The 14318-nt window shown below is 45.6% G+C and overlaps 1 protein-coding gene across 1 annotated transcript; it reads left to right on the top strand.

Moving 5' to 3' along the window:
* The first annotated feature begins 164 nt into the window (after positions 1 to 164).
* On the top strand, positions 165 to 6077 carry acadsb (acyl-CoA dehydrogenase short/branched chain). The gene is made up of 11 exons (XM_018761001.2): positions 165 to 220; positions 704 to 860; positions 2160 to 2260; positions 2640 to 2846; positions 2989 to 3159; positions 3883 to 4008; positions 4109 to 4201; positions 4292 to 4381; positions 4524 to 4661; positions 4948 to 5047; positions 5149 to 6077. The coding sequence occupies exons 1-11, from the start codon at positions 188 to 190 to the stop codon at positions 5223 to 5225; spliced, it is 1293 nt and encodes a 430-aa protein (XP_018616517.2). The 5' UTR covers positions 165 to 187; the 3' UTR covers positions 5226 to 6077.
* Positions 6078 to 14318: the final 8241 nt, after the last annotated feature.

Below are 14318 nucleotides of genomic sequence, written 5' to 3'. Positions count from 1 at the left end.
CAGCAGGAGGCGCTGCACTGCCGCTCCCCAGGAGCCTCGTCGACTTTGTGTTCTAATTTCCGCCTCAGGCGGCGCTGTCTAAAACAGTGCTTACGTTTGTCGCGCGGACAGCGCAGGGCCGGAGGCGGGAGGGGCCGTCTATTTAGTACCGCCCATTGGCGTTACCCGTATGTAAACACACGGCAAAATGGCAGCTCCCTTGGCCAGATTCTGTGGGAAGGTGAGTTCATCCAAGCGGTCAAGTGCGTGTTTTTAAACCAGAATGAAACTGCTCACTCAGCATATAACAATTGTTACAACATGTCTGCAAGTAGTACTATCTCAGTATCTGTCTCTAGCCATTGATTTGCACATACGCCGCGGCTTTGCCAAACCAAGCCTTGGCTTGAATGAAAGCTGCAGCGTCTGCTGTGATTCATATGAATAAATGTAAATGTAAGATACTATATATCTTGACCTTGATTTTAAGGTTCTCCTTACGTACCTGCGTGGTGGATGCAACGAGTACAGATTTAAATATAATAAAGTCTTGTATTTTTTTTTTTTAAATTTGGTTCGTGTGTCTTTGCTGGAGTTTTCAGAATACGAGGAGAGGAGTGTATTACCACATTCATTATTGTGTTGTTGCCATGAATCATGATTATATATAAACTCGCGCGCGTCCGTATGCACTGACTGACTCTCTACACACCGCGCCGTGCAGCTCGGCAAGCGCGTGGCCCGGCCGTGGGCGCTGAGCGCACGCGCGCTCCAGCAGGGGGCCTCGCGGCCGGGCGCCGAGCCAAGTCTCGAGGCGAGCGGCGCCGCCCACCCGCCGCTGCAGAGCTTCACGGAGGAGGAGAGCATGATGAGGGAGACGGGTGAGTGGCTGCGCTGAGGACGAGAGACAGGGCTCCAGACAGACTCGGAGGGGATCGGATTGCTGTAATAATATTCATTAATATACCTTCAGTGATAATATTATATTGTATATAGCAAAATATTCTTCTTTATAATAGTATCCATTATTGTCACTATTATTATTAGTGTTATGAGCCCACGCACCTTATTCACCGCAGCAACTTGCACTGCTAGATACACTACTTACACTGGGTCACTCATCCATACATCAGTGGAACACACACACTCTGTCACTCACACTATGGGTGAACCTGAACAGCATGTCTTTGGACTGCGGGAGGAAACCAGAGCACCCAGAGGAAACCCACACAGACACAGGGAGAACATGCAAACTCCACACAGGCTGAGTGGGGATCAAAGCCATGTCCTCTTGCACCACCCAGGTGCTGTGGGACAGCAGAACTACTCGCTGTGCATAGTAGTAGTAGCAGAAGAAGACGACAGCTGGTAGCATTGTGGTTAGAGTTACTGCCTTTGGATCCAAAGGTTTGCGGGTTCGATTCCCACCTCTGGCTGTAGTACCCTTCGGCAAGGTACTTACTCTAAATCGCTCCGGTAAAATTACCCTGCTGTATAGATGGGTAAATCCTTGTAACTGCAATAATTGTAACCTTAACATTGCAAGTTGCTTTGGAGAAAAGTATCAGCTAAATTAACAAATGTAATGGTTTATTATGAGTCCGGACAGGAGAAAGTCATAAATGCTGTGGGAAAATCTTAAAGGCTCAGTTAGCCTGTTACAAAGACACGAGGGTTAAAGATACGGTGTGACACTGTGAGAAGGTTCCTGAGGAAAAGAGATCTGATGCTTACATGGTTCCAGGAGATGGAGATGGTCTGAAAGAGTGGTTGCTCACCTGATGTTGAAGGGAAGCTCAGTCTGAGAATGAGTGAATGTTCTGTGTGAACCTGGGGAAAAGAGGGATTGAGAGAAGGGAGGTGGAGGCAGATCACTGGTCCCTCCCTGGACAGCAGGCAGAGATGAGAAACTGGAGGATGTGAGTCTTGGGGTCATGAAGGAGCTTGTAGGTGATGGATTGTTTCTGCATTGCTTCTGAAAACAACATCGAAGTGTGAACATGGCAAAGTAGGTGTTGACTGAATCCTTAGTCATTCCTATAGTCTTTTGGAAAAATTGTTTGCTCGAAGAAAATGATCTTCTCATCTACGCACCTACAGTCTTCTAATGGTTTGTTCACTGTGAGATGTAACTAAAGAGGGAGGGAAAAACCAACATCGTTTCAATGCTTATCTCTCAGTGAAGAAGTTTGCCCAGGAACGCATTGCACCATTGGTCTCCAAGATGGATGAGAACTCTGCCATGGATGAGGCGGTGATAAAGGACCTATTTGACCAAGGGGTTCGTATCAGTTTTGCTGTTACGGCTTAGAAACGGTAGCATCTTCTCTTCATCTCAGAAGAATTCTGTCTGAGTTTGCAACGTGCTCACATGCTTTTGTGGAACTGGAGGTTAATTTCTTTTCTCCATGATTTGGTGAGGGTTCATAAGTCCTGCTGGTTCTCTCCTGATTGGTTCCTCGAGTCTCTGAGGACCACAAAGTCTCGCAGTTACTTTGCTGTTTGCTTTTGATTGAAATGCGGAACCACCAGATGACAGGTGACCTCCTGCCAGACGATTGACTTAATTAAGGATATGACAGCAGACCTTGAGTAACAGCGTGTGGAAAAGTCTTCTCAATGTCGCCCCATTCCTTCCTCATAACGTGCTTGTTCTGCAGCTTATGGGTATTGAGATTGACCCCCAATATGGAGGCACCGGCGCTTCCTTCTTCTCCTCCATCCTGGTCATTGAGGAGCTGGCAAAGGTGGACCCCTCTGTGGCCGTGCTCTGTGACATCCAGAACACTCTGATCAACACGCTGTTTGTGAAGCTGGGCACCGAGGCCCAGAAGGAATGCTATCTTCCCCGCCTGTCCACCGAAATGGTGAGGGGTCTGCATTGCCAAGCGCCAGAATGAAGCAGGAATGTTGGAAATGGGCTTTATGTGGAAAAATAATGTGGAACGAGGCACTGAATTGTGACGTTTCAGTCTCTTAATTGTCTTATCGCTTTTCTTCCTCCTGCAGGTCGGTAGCTTCTGCTTGTCGGAGGCGGAGTCCGGCAGCGACGCGTTCTCCTTGAAGACCCGTGCAGAAAAACACAAGGACTATTATATCATCAATGGTTCCAAGATGTGGATCAGCAACGCGGAGTATGCCGGTGTTTTCCTGGTCATGGCCAACGTGGACCCTTCAGCTGTGAGTAACGGCTGCGCAGAGATGGCGAGAGCAGGACGCTCTGCCAAAGCGTGATGCTGATGTGGGTTCACACCTGGCTTAGTTTGTGTGAAGGTCACTCAGTCCAGGTGTATGTCTTGAGCATTTACTGTCACAATTTCGCTTTGTAATTCGTTCCATTTTCCAGCCACCTTCGTTACACCGGTCATCATCTAATAAAATAAAAGGAGTATAGAAAGCAGTTTAAATTTCATCACTCATGATAGTCAGTTACAGGTGTTTACTTTATGGCAATGTACATGCACACATAGTGGAAAAGCATTTTAAAGACCGGCTTTGTGAAAATGTAACTAGACACATAAAGCGCTTCATAGTCTTTATCCTGATTTTGCAGCTGTACACAGATCCATGCAATAATAACAACTATTATTACTAGGTGAGCATGATGGCACAGTGGTTAGTGCTCAGTCCCACTCGGTATGTGTGGCGTTTGTATGTTCTCCCGTTCATCATGTGAATTTTCTCTGGGTGCTCTGGTTTCCTCACACAGCCCAACTGCTACTTTAATACTAATTATTAGAGTTCATTCAGTGAAACAATGATCTGTTATATATGTGTTTCGGTGTTTTCAGCCAACATTTCTGAAACTCTGATTTTTAGATATGTGGAGATAAACTGTTGCTCCCTGGTTTTGTTTCCTTGGTGACCTCCTTGCTTCATCTGTCAACTCCCTCCATTTCCCAGGGTTACAGGGGCATCACCTGCTTCATCGTGGACAGGGACACAGAGGGGCTGCACATCGGGCGGAAGGAAAACAAGCTGGGCCTGCGCGCATCCTCCACCTGCCCCCTCAATTTCGACAATGTCAAGGTGTGTGCTGTCGCAGTCCCCGCCTCCCCTCCCCCCTGGGGTCATGAGCCGCGCCAGCCCAAGGCGGAGTGTCACGGTGCCCGTGGTGCATCTGTTGCAGGTTCCCGAGAGCAACATTCTGGGCAAGGCTGGCCAGGGCTACAAGTACGCCATCGGGATGCTGAACGAGGGCCGGATTGGCATCGCTGCGCAGGTTGGTGAAATGCGCTGGCAGTTGGGGTGTTCTTAGTGATGCTTCCCACTTCCTAGAGCCCTCTGAACACGCGTCTGCTCTCCGCCACAGATGGTAGGCTTGGCCCAGGGCTGCTTTGACCAAACCATCCCCTACGTGCAACAGCGAGTTCAATTTGGCAAACGAATCTTCGACTTCCAGGTAAACCCTGACCGTGATGTGACACGTTGGGAAAGCGGGGATGGTGGAGACCCTGCGCGCTTCTGCAGTGATGGGTTCTGCCCTGTTCAACCCTTGGTCTGTTTCCACGTGCCTAATGTGCTGCGTGTTTGCGACTCCCCAGGGCATGCAGCACCAAATCTCCCATGTGGCCACCCAGCTGGAGGCAGCCCGCCTGCTCACCTACAATGCAGCCCGTCTGAAGGAAGCAGGGAAGCCCTTCATCAAGGAGGCTTGCATGGCCAAGTACTTTGCTGCTGAGGTGAGGTTCTTAGGAAGCAGGTCTTCTATTTTATGCCGCTGCAAAGAATGGAGTCCTGATTGATTGATTGCCATCCAACTGATACGTTACACTAGCGGAGTGATGTATTCCTAGCAATGACCTGAAAAAAGTATAAATAATGACAATGACGACTGGGCAGGTGTGCAGAGAGTTGTACAGTCTGTGTGCTTTAAGATGTATTGGGAAAAAAAATGAATACCAGAGTGATAAAGTACAGCGGTTTTCAAAATGAAACACCTGTAGTACGTTTTTCGACACCCAATAGGTGGCAACACTGACAACATCGAAATGCATCGAGTGGATGGGCGGTGTTGGTTTCACGAAAGATTATCCCATCGAGAAATTCTACAGAGACTGTAAGATAGGTGAGTGTGTCCTGTGCGTGTTCTGCCTTCGTCGTTCCTCACTGAATGAGTTTGAGTATTGATAATGTTTTTTTTTTTTTTTTTTTCCCCTGCTTCTTTAGGTACTATATATGAAGGTACAACAAACATCCAGCTCACAACAATATCTAAATTCATCGATCAGGAATACAACGGTTAAACTGCTCTCCTGTACAAACCAGTGCACTTTACTGCCGTCGCTCTCGTTTGTAGCACTTTCTGGTGTTAAGATTTTGAGTGTGACTGTCGTAGGAATTGTTTTACAGGACGTTACTGTGCGGAACTGGGTTTTAGTTTCTAAAGGAGAACTATTTGATCCAACCATTGCAACGCTGAGCACGCATAGTACAGTGTTGAATGTTTGTACAGAATATCTGTTACATCTATAATACAAATATATACTGTAGATTAATGTTTGAGTCGCATTTTCTTACAGTGAGTCTGTAGGCTATCATGATGGGGTTTTTTTTTTTTTGTTCGATTAATCAAGCAAGTACATTTCCATTATGAATGAAAGAACACTTTTACATGTGGTGAGATCCTGGTGATGTGTGTTATACATTAAAAAGCTCTGGAATACACTGACATATTGCTTATAAACTGTAATATATTTGGTGTGCAGTTACACTGTGTCCTTACAGAAGGTATTTCAGTAAACATTCAGACCTAAAAATGTGTACAATTTTAAACTGTGAAGGGAATGTACTTAATGCTAAGAGCACTGTTGGCGTGTTCAGTGGAGGGCGAGTGTAACGTCACAAAGCCTGGTTTCCTGCGGTATTTTTCAGTGCTTGCCAATATAAACTGTGCCTTAAGACGAGTGCACATTTTCGTGTAATTTTTTTACCTTTAGAAGTCTATTAGAATAACCAAGATAAACACAGCAGGAAACGATTTTTTCAATTCTCAGCACGAGACTCATTTCTTCCGTCTCTTTTGAAATTGTAACGCGTGTTTGTGACAACTTCAGGTTACGGTGGTGTAATTATATGGCTTTGTCTCAGTGTGTCCCCCCCCCCCCCCACATCATGCATGGGTTTGTACGACAGAGGTGGAATATCAGGTGCAACGTGTTCTAAAGCCTCCCTTCTCCAGAAATGATGCTCACAAGCACAACCTTCCAGTATACAGCAGGAGTTGGAAAAATGGAAGTCCCGTTTAACAATGTGTGATGATTTCTAATATTTTAACATCGGGGAAAAAAATTAATTGCAGTGAATAAAACCTGCTCTAACTCTCCAGTTGTCTTGTTGTGTATTGAATGAGACTGAATGTGTAACAGTGGGTTACAGGGACAGGTAGTACTGTAGTGTAGTGTTTAGAACTACTACCTTGTGACCCAAAGGTTGCAGGTTCAAATCTCATCTCTTGGTGTGGTACACTTGTGCAAGGTACTTACCCTAAAATTGTCTAAATGGGAAAATAATTGTAAACTAGATTAATGTTTTAAGTTGCTTTGGGGAGGAAAAAGTGTCTGCTAAATGAATAAATGTAACTTGTGCAATTTAACCTTCGGCCCAGTGTACCTTGTAGCTAAGGGTCTTCCTCTAAATCTGGGTTTTATGCACCATATGCTTAGCATGCAGAACTGAGAGCTTGTTTTTGTGTGTGTGTGTGTGTGTGTGTGTGTGTGTGTGTGTGTGTGTGTGTGTGTGTGTGTGTGTGTGTGTGTGTGTGTGTGTGTTTGTTTAACCTGCAGGCCTGCGAAAACACACACTCCAGCTCCTTTTGAGATCAGTTGCAGGGTTTTGCTGCAGTTCCGCCTGTGGACACGAGGTGGCGCACGACACCATATTTTAACCCACACCTCACAGCGCTGTATTTTCGCATTTCCACGTGTCAAGCAAATCTGTTGCGCAGGGCGAGCGCAATAGTGCAAAAATAAAAGTAATGAAGCTGAAAGAACAGCACGAGCGTGCGCGAGCACAGCAACGTAAAAGCGCACATTTTCAGCTCTTTTCCGCAGGGTTTAATTATTTAAGGACTTGAAGGTGAGCTCGTGCGCTGAATTAGCTGTGCTGGAGGTGGGTTTGGAACTGGGGTCCCAGGGACAGAATTGGGAAGCACTTATAAAGACAAATTCATTACAAAAAAAAAAAACAATCCCAAACAAATATCTTTCATTTCTTTTCCCAACACCTTCCCTCCCAACCATTCCCAAGTTTTCCATCGATCTGAAATGCCAAAAATTCAAATTCTGCCCAGCTGTTATTAATCGGTTAAGCTGCCATGTGGGCCAAGGGATCTAAACTGGAATTATTTACTGCGAATACACCATAAACGAAGTACTGTCCACCTGACATTAAGAAGATGCTGGAAGCGTCCTGCTAAATGAAAGTTTTACAGGTGATTGTCTGGGGTGGATAGAATAGACTGGAGGTCTACCTTACCGGTGCAGACAATGACCCAAAGAGCCATCAATTACAGTGCCTTTAAATAGCCTTGTCCTTCTCTATCTGTTTTTATGGCAATTTAATTATGCTCGGGTTTCAAAGGGAGGCTACGCACGCTAAATAATTTACTTGAGGCGCTATTAATTTGTCAGGTGAACAAGATTAATTAGAGAACCGTCCTTGTTTGCTGGTTGGAAGTAGGAAGCCCTGTTGTTCTCTGCGTTCGAGACGTTTCGGGGTATTTCTGGGGGGCGCAAAATTGTTCCAGAACCAAGAGGATATGCCCAGACGCTCCGTTTTGTTAATGGCGCCTTTAACGGACGCTTCCTAAGGACGGTCTACGATGAATGCGTGAGCTGGGGCAGCAGGTGGCGTAGCGGTTAGGACCCGGGTTTGGATCCGCCTTACTGTTGTGGCGCCCTTGATCACGGTACTTACTGTGAACTGGCGCAGTAAAAATTACCCAGCTGTATAAATGGGTAAATAACTGTAAGTGGCTTAATGTGCAAACGTGACACTATAAGCTACTTTCAGGAAGAGTATCTGCTAAATAAAGACTAACAATAATGAACATAAATGGACAGGTAAAAGAGTAAGATATGATTTATTTCAGCCTATGGCATGTTCCATCCATAACACATTCTAGAAAATGCCAATGGATATAAATGGGCAAATCTGTGGTTCTGTCGGGGGGGAAATGATCTTTTAGGTATTTTTTTGTTTTCTGCACTTGTCTCTGTGAAATTATAGCTCTGCATTGTGTGGCTCTGTACTGTTTTTTCAGGTTTCGCTATTTATATGAACCCCCTCCACAGTTTACACCTGCGTATTAAGGAAGTCAGAATTATCCACTTAGTCTAAATTGGATTTAAAGGCAAAGAAATGAAAAGTGTGTCTCCACTAAACTGGTTGATTTATGTACTGCTCACTTTTTTTTTTTCCTTTCTTTCTTTCTTTCTTTCTTTTTTCTGGAACACAAAAAAGTGGCGCATTTCCATCTGAAAAGAAACAGGGAATGAATTCCAAGGAGGCCCTTCTGAACGTGCCGCTCGCAAGTCAGGCTCGTAAAGCCGCATAGGATATTAGGTCGGCGGAAAAGAGCTCAGTTGTTCTCGAAGAGCTGCGGTCACATTATTCACTGCCTCCATCATTATGGGGTAAAGATAGAGAAGGACCTGGGAGGCGCTATTTATTCTTCCTTTTCTGGGCCCATTTATTTCCCTCAGTCGCACAGGGGATGCGAAAGAGAAAACAGGAGGCGAAGGGAATGCAGATAGTACATATTATGCCTTTTAATCCCCTGCCTCTCAATTTCCTGGAGGCCACGCCAAGCCCTTTCTAATGAATGTAATTGCCGCCTTTGACGAAAATACTATTATCTGGATCACACTTTACACGGGCGAACAAAGCGAGCCCCCCGCCCGTCGCCCCACGCCTCCGACCTTGTCTTTTAGCGAGGCTATGAGATCCCTAATTATGGCTGGAGAAGCGCCGTCGGGCCGAAGGCGAATGTTCGGCGCTGGAATCGCAGCAGGCCGCACAAATCGCAGGCCGAGCGGCGAGCGTTTACTGCGTTCCTTCCTCCTGCGCTCCTGTACCCCAGGAGCCCACTTTAAGCTGACGCTAATGAAGGGATTCCTTGGGACGGTAGGTGGTGAAGGCTGCCGGTTCGAATCCCCGGTGCCTTCTGCAGTAACCTCAAAGGTTTTCAGCTCTGGCTTCCAGTGTAGTGGAATGACCTCCCTCTGTCACTCGGAACTGCTGAATCTCTCTCGACATTCAAGAAGGGTCTTAAAGCACATCTCTTTCAAGCTCGCTACTTCCCTGATCTCCTGTGTGCTCCCAATTCCTGTACTTTGCTATCTGTTTAATAAGCAGAAAACACTACGCACCATACAGCTACTCACGTGATGTACGCTGGGTCATGCGGTGGTATGTGACTAAGGGACTGTACTCAAGAATCCCGTGTCTCCATCCAGATCTCTCCTTCTGTTTATCTAATGTCCTTTTTGCATTATTCGCTCAAATCTACGTCTCTTCGGAGAAAAGTGTCTGCTAAATGAATAAATGTAAATGCAACACTTGATACAGCAGCAATTATGCTGCTGCATAAATGGTCACATAATAGGTATTTGTATAACATTGTAATTCACTTTGAGGGTGAGCATCAGGTAAATAAATAAACCACTGATGGGGGCAAAAAGTTATTGATAGAGTTTAAAAAGTGGTGATGTTCATGTGAGGAGCAGAATGATACCTGGGAATGAACTGATCCTTCATTACAAGAAAGCCACTGCAGGAATACAGTGAAGAGTTTAAGGCAAAGTTATGATGATTTGTCATAATTTGTCCCCATATAAAACAACAATGGTTTCCTTCACATGCTGAATTTTTTTTGCCCTGTTGGGGGCCCATCTACTCATCCTCCTGTTTTTCGTCCAGAGACGAAGCTATAAAGACGTGCTTACTCAGCAATGTTCGGCGGGACACGTTTTTAAAAATCGCTCCGTGTTTCGGGTCTTTAAGTTTCTCACTGTGTGGCTTTTGCTGCAACGTTGTTTTGCGGCGAGTCTTATTTTGAGGAGCAGGTGTGGACCTGCTCCGCGTTGCATAGCGGCGAAGTCGAAACCCCCCATACGGACCGGAGCGACTCGCTTTCCAAAGCGTCTTCATGGGCCGAACACGGCTGCCCCGAACCTCCAGCTTCTGTTGGACGCTGTCCACCTGCTGCCTGGACAAAGTGCATATCCACCTGGAATTCCTTTGTTTTCACTATCACATGTGCTCCATTTTCAATATGCGAGCTCTATTAACTTCTCCTCTTGCATAAGAGCGCTACAGTTCACCTTTCCCTTGCTCAGACTGACACTGCTGGATGCCGTTTCCACGGTAACTACATACGTTTTCGACGGTCGCGACGTAGAGTGTTTATGTTTGTGTAGCACCGCATTAAAACGTTAATTGACTCCAGAGCAAAGATGGAGCTACATTTGCTTGCCTTTGCATGGTTTGTCTGCCCCGCGTGATGGGGCGGAGGGACCCCCGGCCGTTTATGAAGGCGGCAGATGAAGGCGAGGGTTAATGGCGGTCATCGGCCGCTCATCCTGCAGGCATCGTTGGCCAGGAGACGATGGGGACGGCCTGGCTGGGGACGGGAAGGATGGCTGAACTCTGACCCCCACCCCTGAATCGATCGGCCCTAAGTGCACCCAGCTGGGCTCCTCTAGACCTGCTTGAGTGACTGCAGGAGCGCTCGCGTACAGCCAGAACAGCCTGGCCATCACCTTCAGGAGATATTAATGACATTTCCATCAACGACAGTGACAAACATGCGGTGCCACGCGTCAGCGTATTTGGGGCCCCGGCGTACGACGCCGAGGCTCATCCTGGGCGGGTGCGAAGGTTGCGCCGTTAACCTCGATCTTCCAAAGCCGCATCAACGCCTGGCGAAGGGTGCCTTCGTTACGCACCGTCTCCATCTCAGCAAACTTAGGATGCTCGGCGAGGTCACTTAGGGTCACGACGGTGCTCTTCGTAGCATGTGTCCTGTTGGTGGCTCCCATGTTTGACCCTGCAGGTCTGAGGCTAAATCGCTGTTCATGGGATCTGGGATTGCTGTGATCCCCGGTACCTCCACCCTGCTGAACCTCCGCTCAGGTTAGCAGATTCTGGAGGACGTCGCGGGGCCGTTGGCCCCGTTCTCCGTATTTGTTACGGCTGCGCCGTCGTTTTCCTCGAGCCGCGAAAACAAGCCAATTCGTCCAGGGTCACCTGTGTGAATTTCTCGAGAACCTCTTAGGCCGATAGATTTAAATTCCGATCATTGTGACGTGTATTAAAGCCACGTTGCTAAAAGCGTGATTTGTCACCCAAATAAGAAATGTTGCTCTTTGAAGCCCGCGGTCGGCATCGATTGGCCTGTTCCTCGCGTTTAAGAACAAAATGGAAAAATATGTGGGATAAAGTAGACCCGCGCCTGCGAAAACGGGCGATTCCCCTAATCCATCCCCCGTTCGCCGTGGTAAACTGGAAATCCAAAGGCGCATTCTTCATGCTTGATTTGTTTCGCACCGTTAACTAGGAACTGATTGATTGCTGGCTGTCCGGCGGGGGTGTGTTCGACGTGATGGTACCGCGCTTGAGTTTGCAGTAAATGACACAGTTGAGTCGCTCCATTAGCAAAGGGGAGAAATCATGGCTGCAGGCAAGAGGGGCCTCCGGGGGGGGGGTGGGGGGCGAAAGAGTGGGGCGCCCGTTTCACGGAGCCATTTAGTCTCCTGACTCCCCCCCCCCAAGTCCTCTCATTCTTCCCAAAAATCGAAGCATAATCAAGGTGTATGTATAGCACATTTACTGTCATAATTTCTCTTTGTAATCCCTTCCACTTTCCAGCCACCCCTGCGAGATAGATCATCATCTGATGAAATAAAACAAGAGTATGAATAGCAGTTTAAAATTCATTGGTCTTTGATTCTCAATTATGGGGTGTTTATGGCTTCATCTGTCTTCCGGGACTTGAGCTCGTGCCATTATCGCAGTGCGTATATACACCTGTGCACACGCACACACACACAATCTCAGACACACACACACAACAGGAGAGAAACTGTTTAAAGACTGGCTTTGTTAAAATATCACATTGTGACACATGAAGGGCTTCACACTCTGTATCCTGATTTTCTGGCTGTACACATGGCCAGTTCTAATCAGATCCATATACAGATAATATTATTATAATATATTCTAATAGTACATTCTTCTTTTTTTCTTCTTCTTCTTCCTCTTATTATTATTATTATTATTATTATTATTATTATTATTATTATTTACATTGGTGCAGCAAGTAGTGCTTGTGCTTCAGGGCTCCTGGGCTGTGAGATCAGACACGGGTTCAAATCCCACTCAGCGTGTGGGAGGTCTACATGTTGCGCTCATGTTGGAATGGGCTTCCCCCAGGTGCTCCAATTTTTTTCCCACGGTCCAAAGAGATGAGTTTCGGATGAATCGGAGGATCTAAATTGGCCCGTTGAGCCTCTGTGTGCGAGCGTGCGATTGCTCTGCGATGCGCTGGCATCCTTTCCCTGCCCCACACCTTGCTTTTCTAGCATAGGCTCCAAACCACCTGGACCCTGCACTGGGCACGCAGTTATTGATGATGGATTGAATCTTAGTGACGTGCTCAAGCGTACAACGGAAGGGCCCCTTGTGGGAAATGAACAGCAGCCGTTGGTTATATTTCGAGGTCTTGAATCACCTGAATCGACTAGTCGGCGCCGCACTCCCTCTTCCTCCGATTCCCAGTCAGTCCCTGCTTGTTTTTCCAGAACCCAGCACCCAGTGTGTCCATTTTTATTTTTTTTGAAGGCAACTAGAGAAGTTGCTTTGCTCAGCGGACAAATGGAAGCTTTATAAAAATATATATGAATAGAATACTTCTATGAAAGAGAGAATAATTTTGCATTTTATCCCGTCCGACTGGCCCCCTGTTTTTTTTTTTTTTTTTTTTTAATTATTTTTTCTTCCCATGTTATTTTTCTCAAGTTAGTTTCACCGTTTTGTCACCGTGCTAAGAAAGCCGGTGAGAAACTAACTGGGTATCAAAACAGAATCCATCTCCACTATTCCATGCAGTCGCAAATAAAAGTGAAGGCATGGGGCTACTTTCGTGAGTCTCAGATTTTTCATCATTTTAGTTATTAGATGGTGATGGATGTAGACCTATAAAGGATCTAAACTGAGCCTTTTAACAAACCATGAGCAATACTATCATTTCTTTAATAGAACTTGCTGACCATGTCTTTCCCATGTGCCATTTGTCATTTTCCCTGTAAAATAATCAATAATGTGGCTCTGAGAAAAGTAATATAAAAAGCTGGGCATATTACATCTTCGTGCGCTGGGCTGTGGACAAAATAAAAGAGATTTAAGCCCGTATCATTTTATAAGAACCGCACCACCCATTTTAACAAATGCCTCTAAATTAGGGGTCTGTTGGATCGGTGTATGTTGGTTTGTTGTACAGAACATGAATTATACATTCATATGAAATTCATATAAGGCTCCGCGTACAATTCGCTTATTGACTGTAATGTGCCGCCAGATATTGAGACTGATGTCTATCATTATGTCCCTTTGCTCTTCTTATGCTCTCGTTATTCTGGTCAGTGAGCAACATCTAAAATACAATAAATGTTTCATACATTTCGTATTTTATCGCCGCACAGCTTATTTCTGTGCCTTCTTGTTGCTTCATTGGTGTGTTTTGAAGATGATCTCTCCAAAAGCTGATATCGTACATATTGAACATTCTCACTAAGCATTTCACTTTCATTTGGTATGACATTTACACAAAGCCAGAAACGAGGTTAAACACCGTTTCACATCAAGACACGGTAAAATGGTACAGAAACCGTGATTTAGCAAATCTGGCTCTCTTTTATCTTTCCTTTTTGGGTAAAGACACCAATCTGATCAGGTTCGGGCTCTACGTACTCATCCTTGTAACGCTACAGTCTACTGGTGTCACTGTAAACCTTATAATACAATTATGTGTCATTGCGGAAATAGCACACAAATGTAAGGGCTGTGTTTTTTTACATTTCTTATTTAATGTATCCTTATGAAATATATTGGTAACTTATACATTTTGATTTACCTTCTCTTAATGAGTTATCTATTCCTTATTTCATGCAACTCTTTTGACTACATTTCCACTTTCCTGCAGCATTTCATAGCACTTCTCATTTTCATTCTGAGCTCCGTAAACATATACTGTAAAGTATTCTTTGTGTATTCAATATAATATCTTTGAGCGTGAGTCCTTATTTATTTCGGATGTTCCAGAAAAAGTCCACCCAGTG

Source organism: Scleropages formosus, chromosome 24 (assembly GCF_900964775.1).
Source record: "Scleropages formosus chromosome 24, fSclFor1.1, whole genome shotgun sequence".
In the NCBI taxonomy this organism is placed as follows: domain Eukaryota; kingdom Metazoa; phylum Chordata; class Actinopteri; order Osteoglossiformes; family Osteoglossidae; genus Scleropages; species Scleropages formosus.
This window is presented reverse-complemented; position numbering and strand designations above follow the sequence as displayed.

Excerpts from the sequence above, each read along its gene's own strand:
- acadsb (XM_018761001.2), top strand. The coding sequence starts at position 188 with ATGGCAGCTCCCTTGGCCAGATTCTGTGGGAAG. Across the intron at positions 2,847-2,988 it reads CCCGCCTGTCCACCGAAATG|GTCGGTAGCTTCTGCTTGTC; the intron begins GTGAGGGGTCTG and ends TTCCTCCTGCAG. Across the intron at positions 4,202-4,291 it reads GGATTGGCATCGCTGCGCAG|ATGGTAGGCTTGGCCCAGGG; the intron begins GTTGGTGAAATG and ends TCTCCGCCACAG.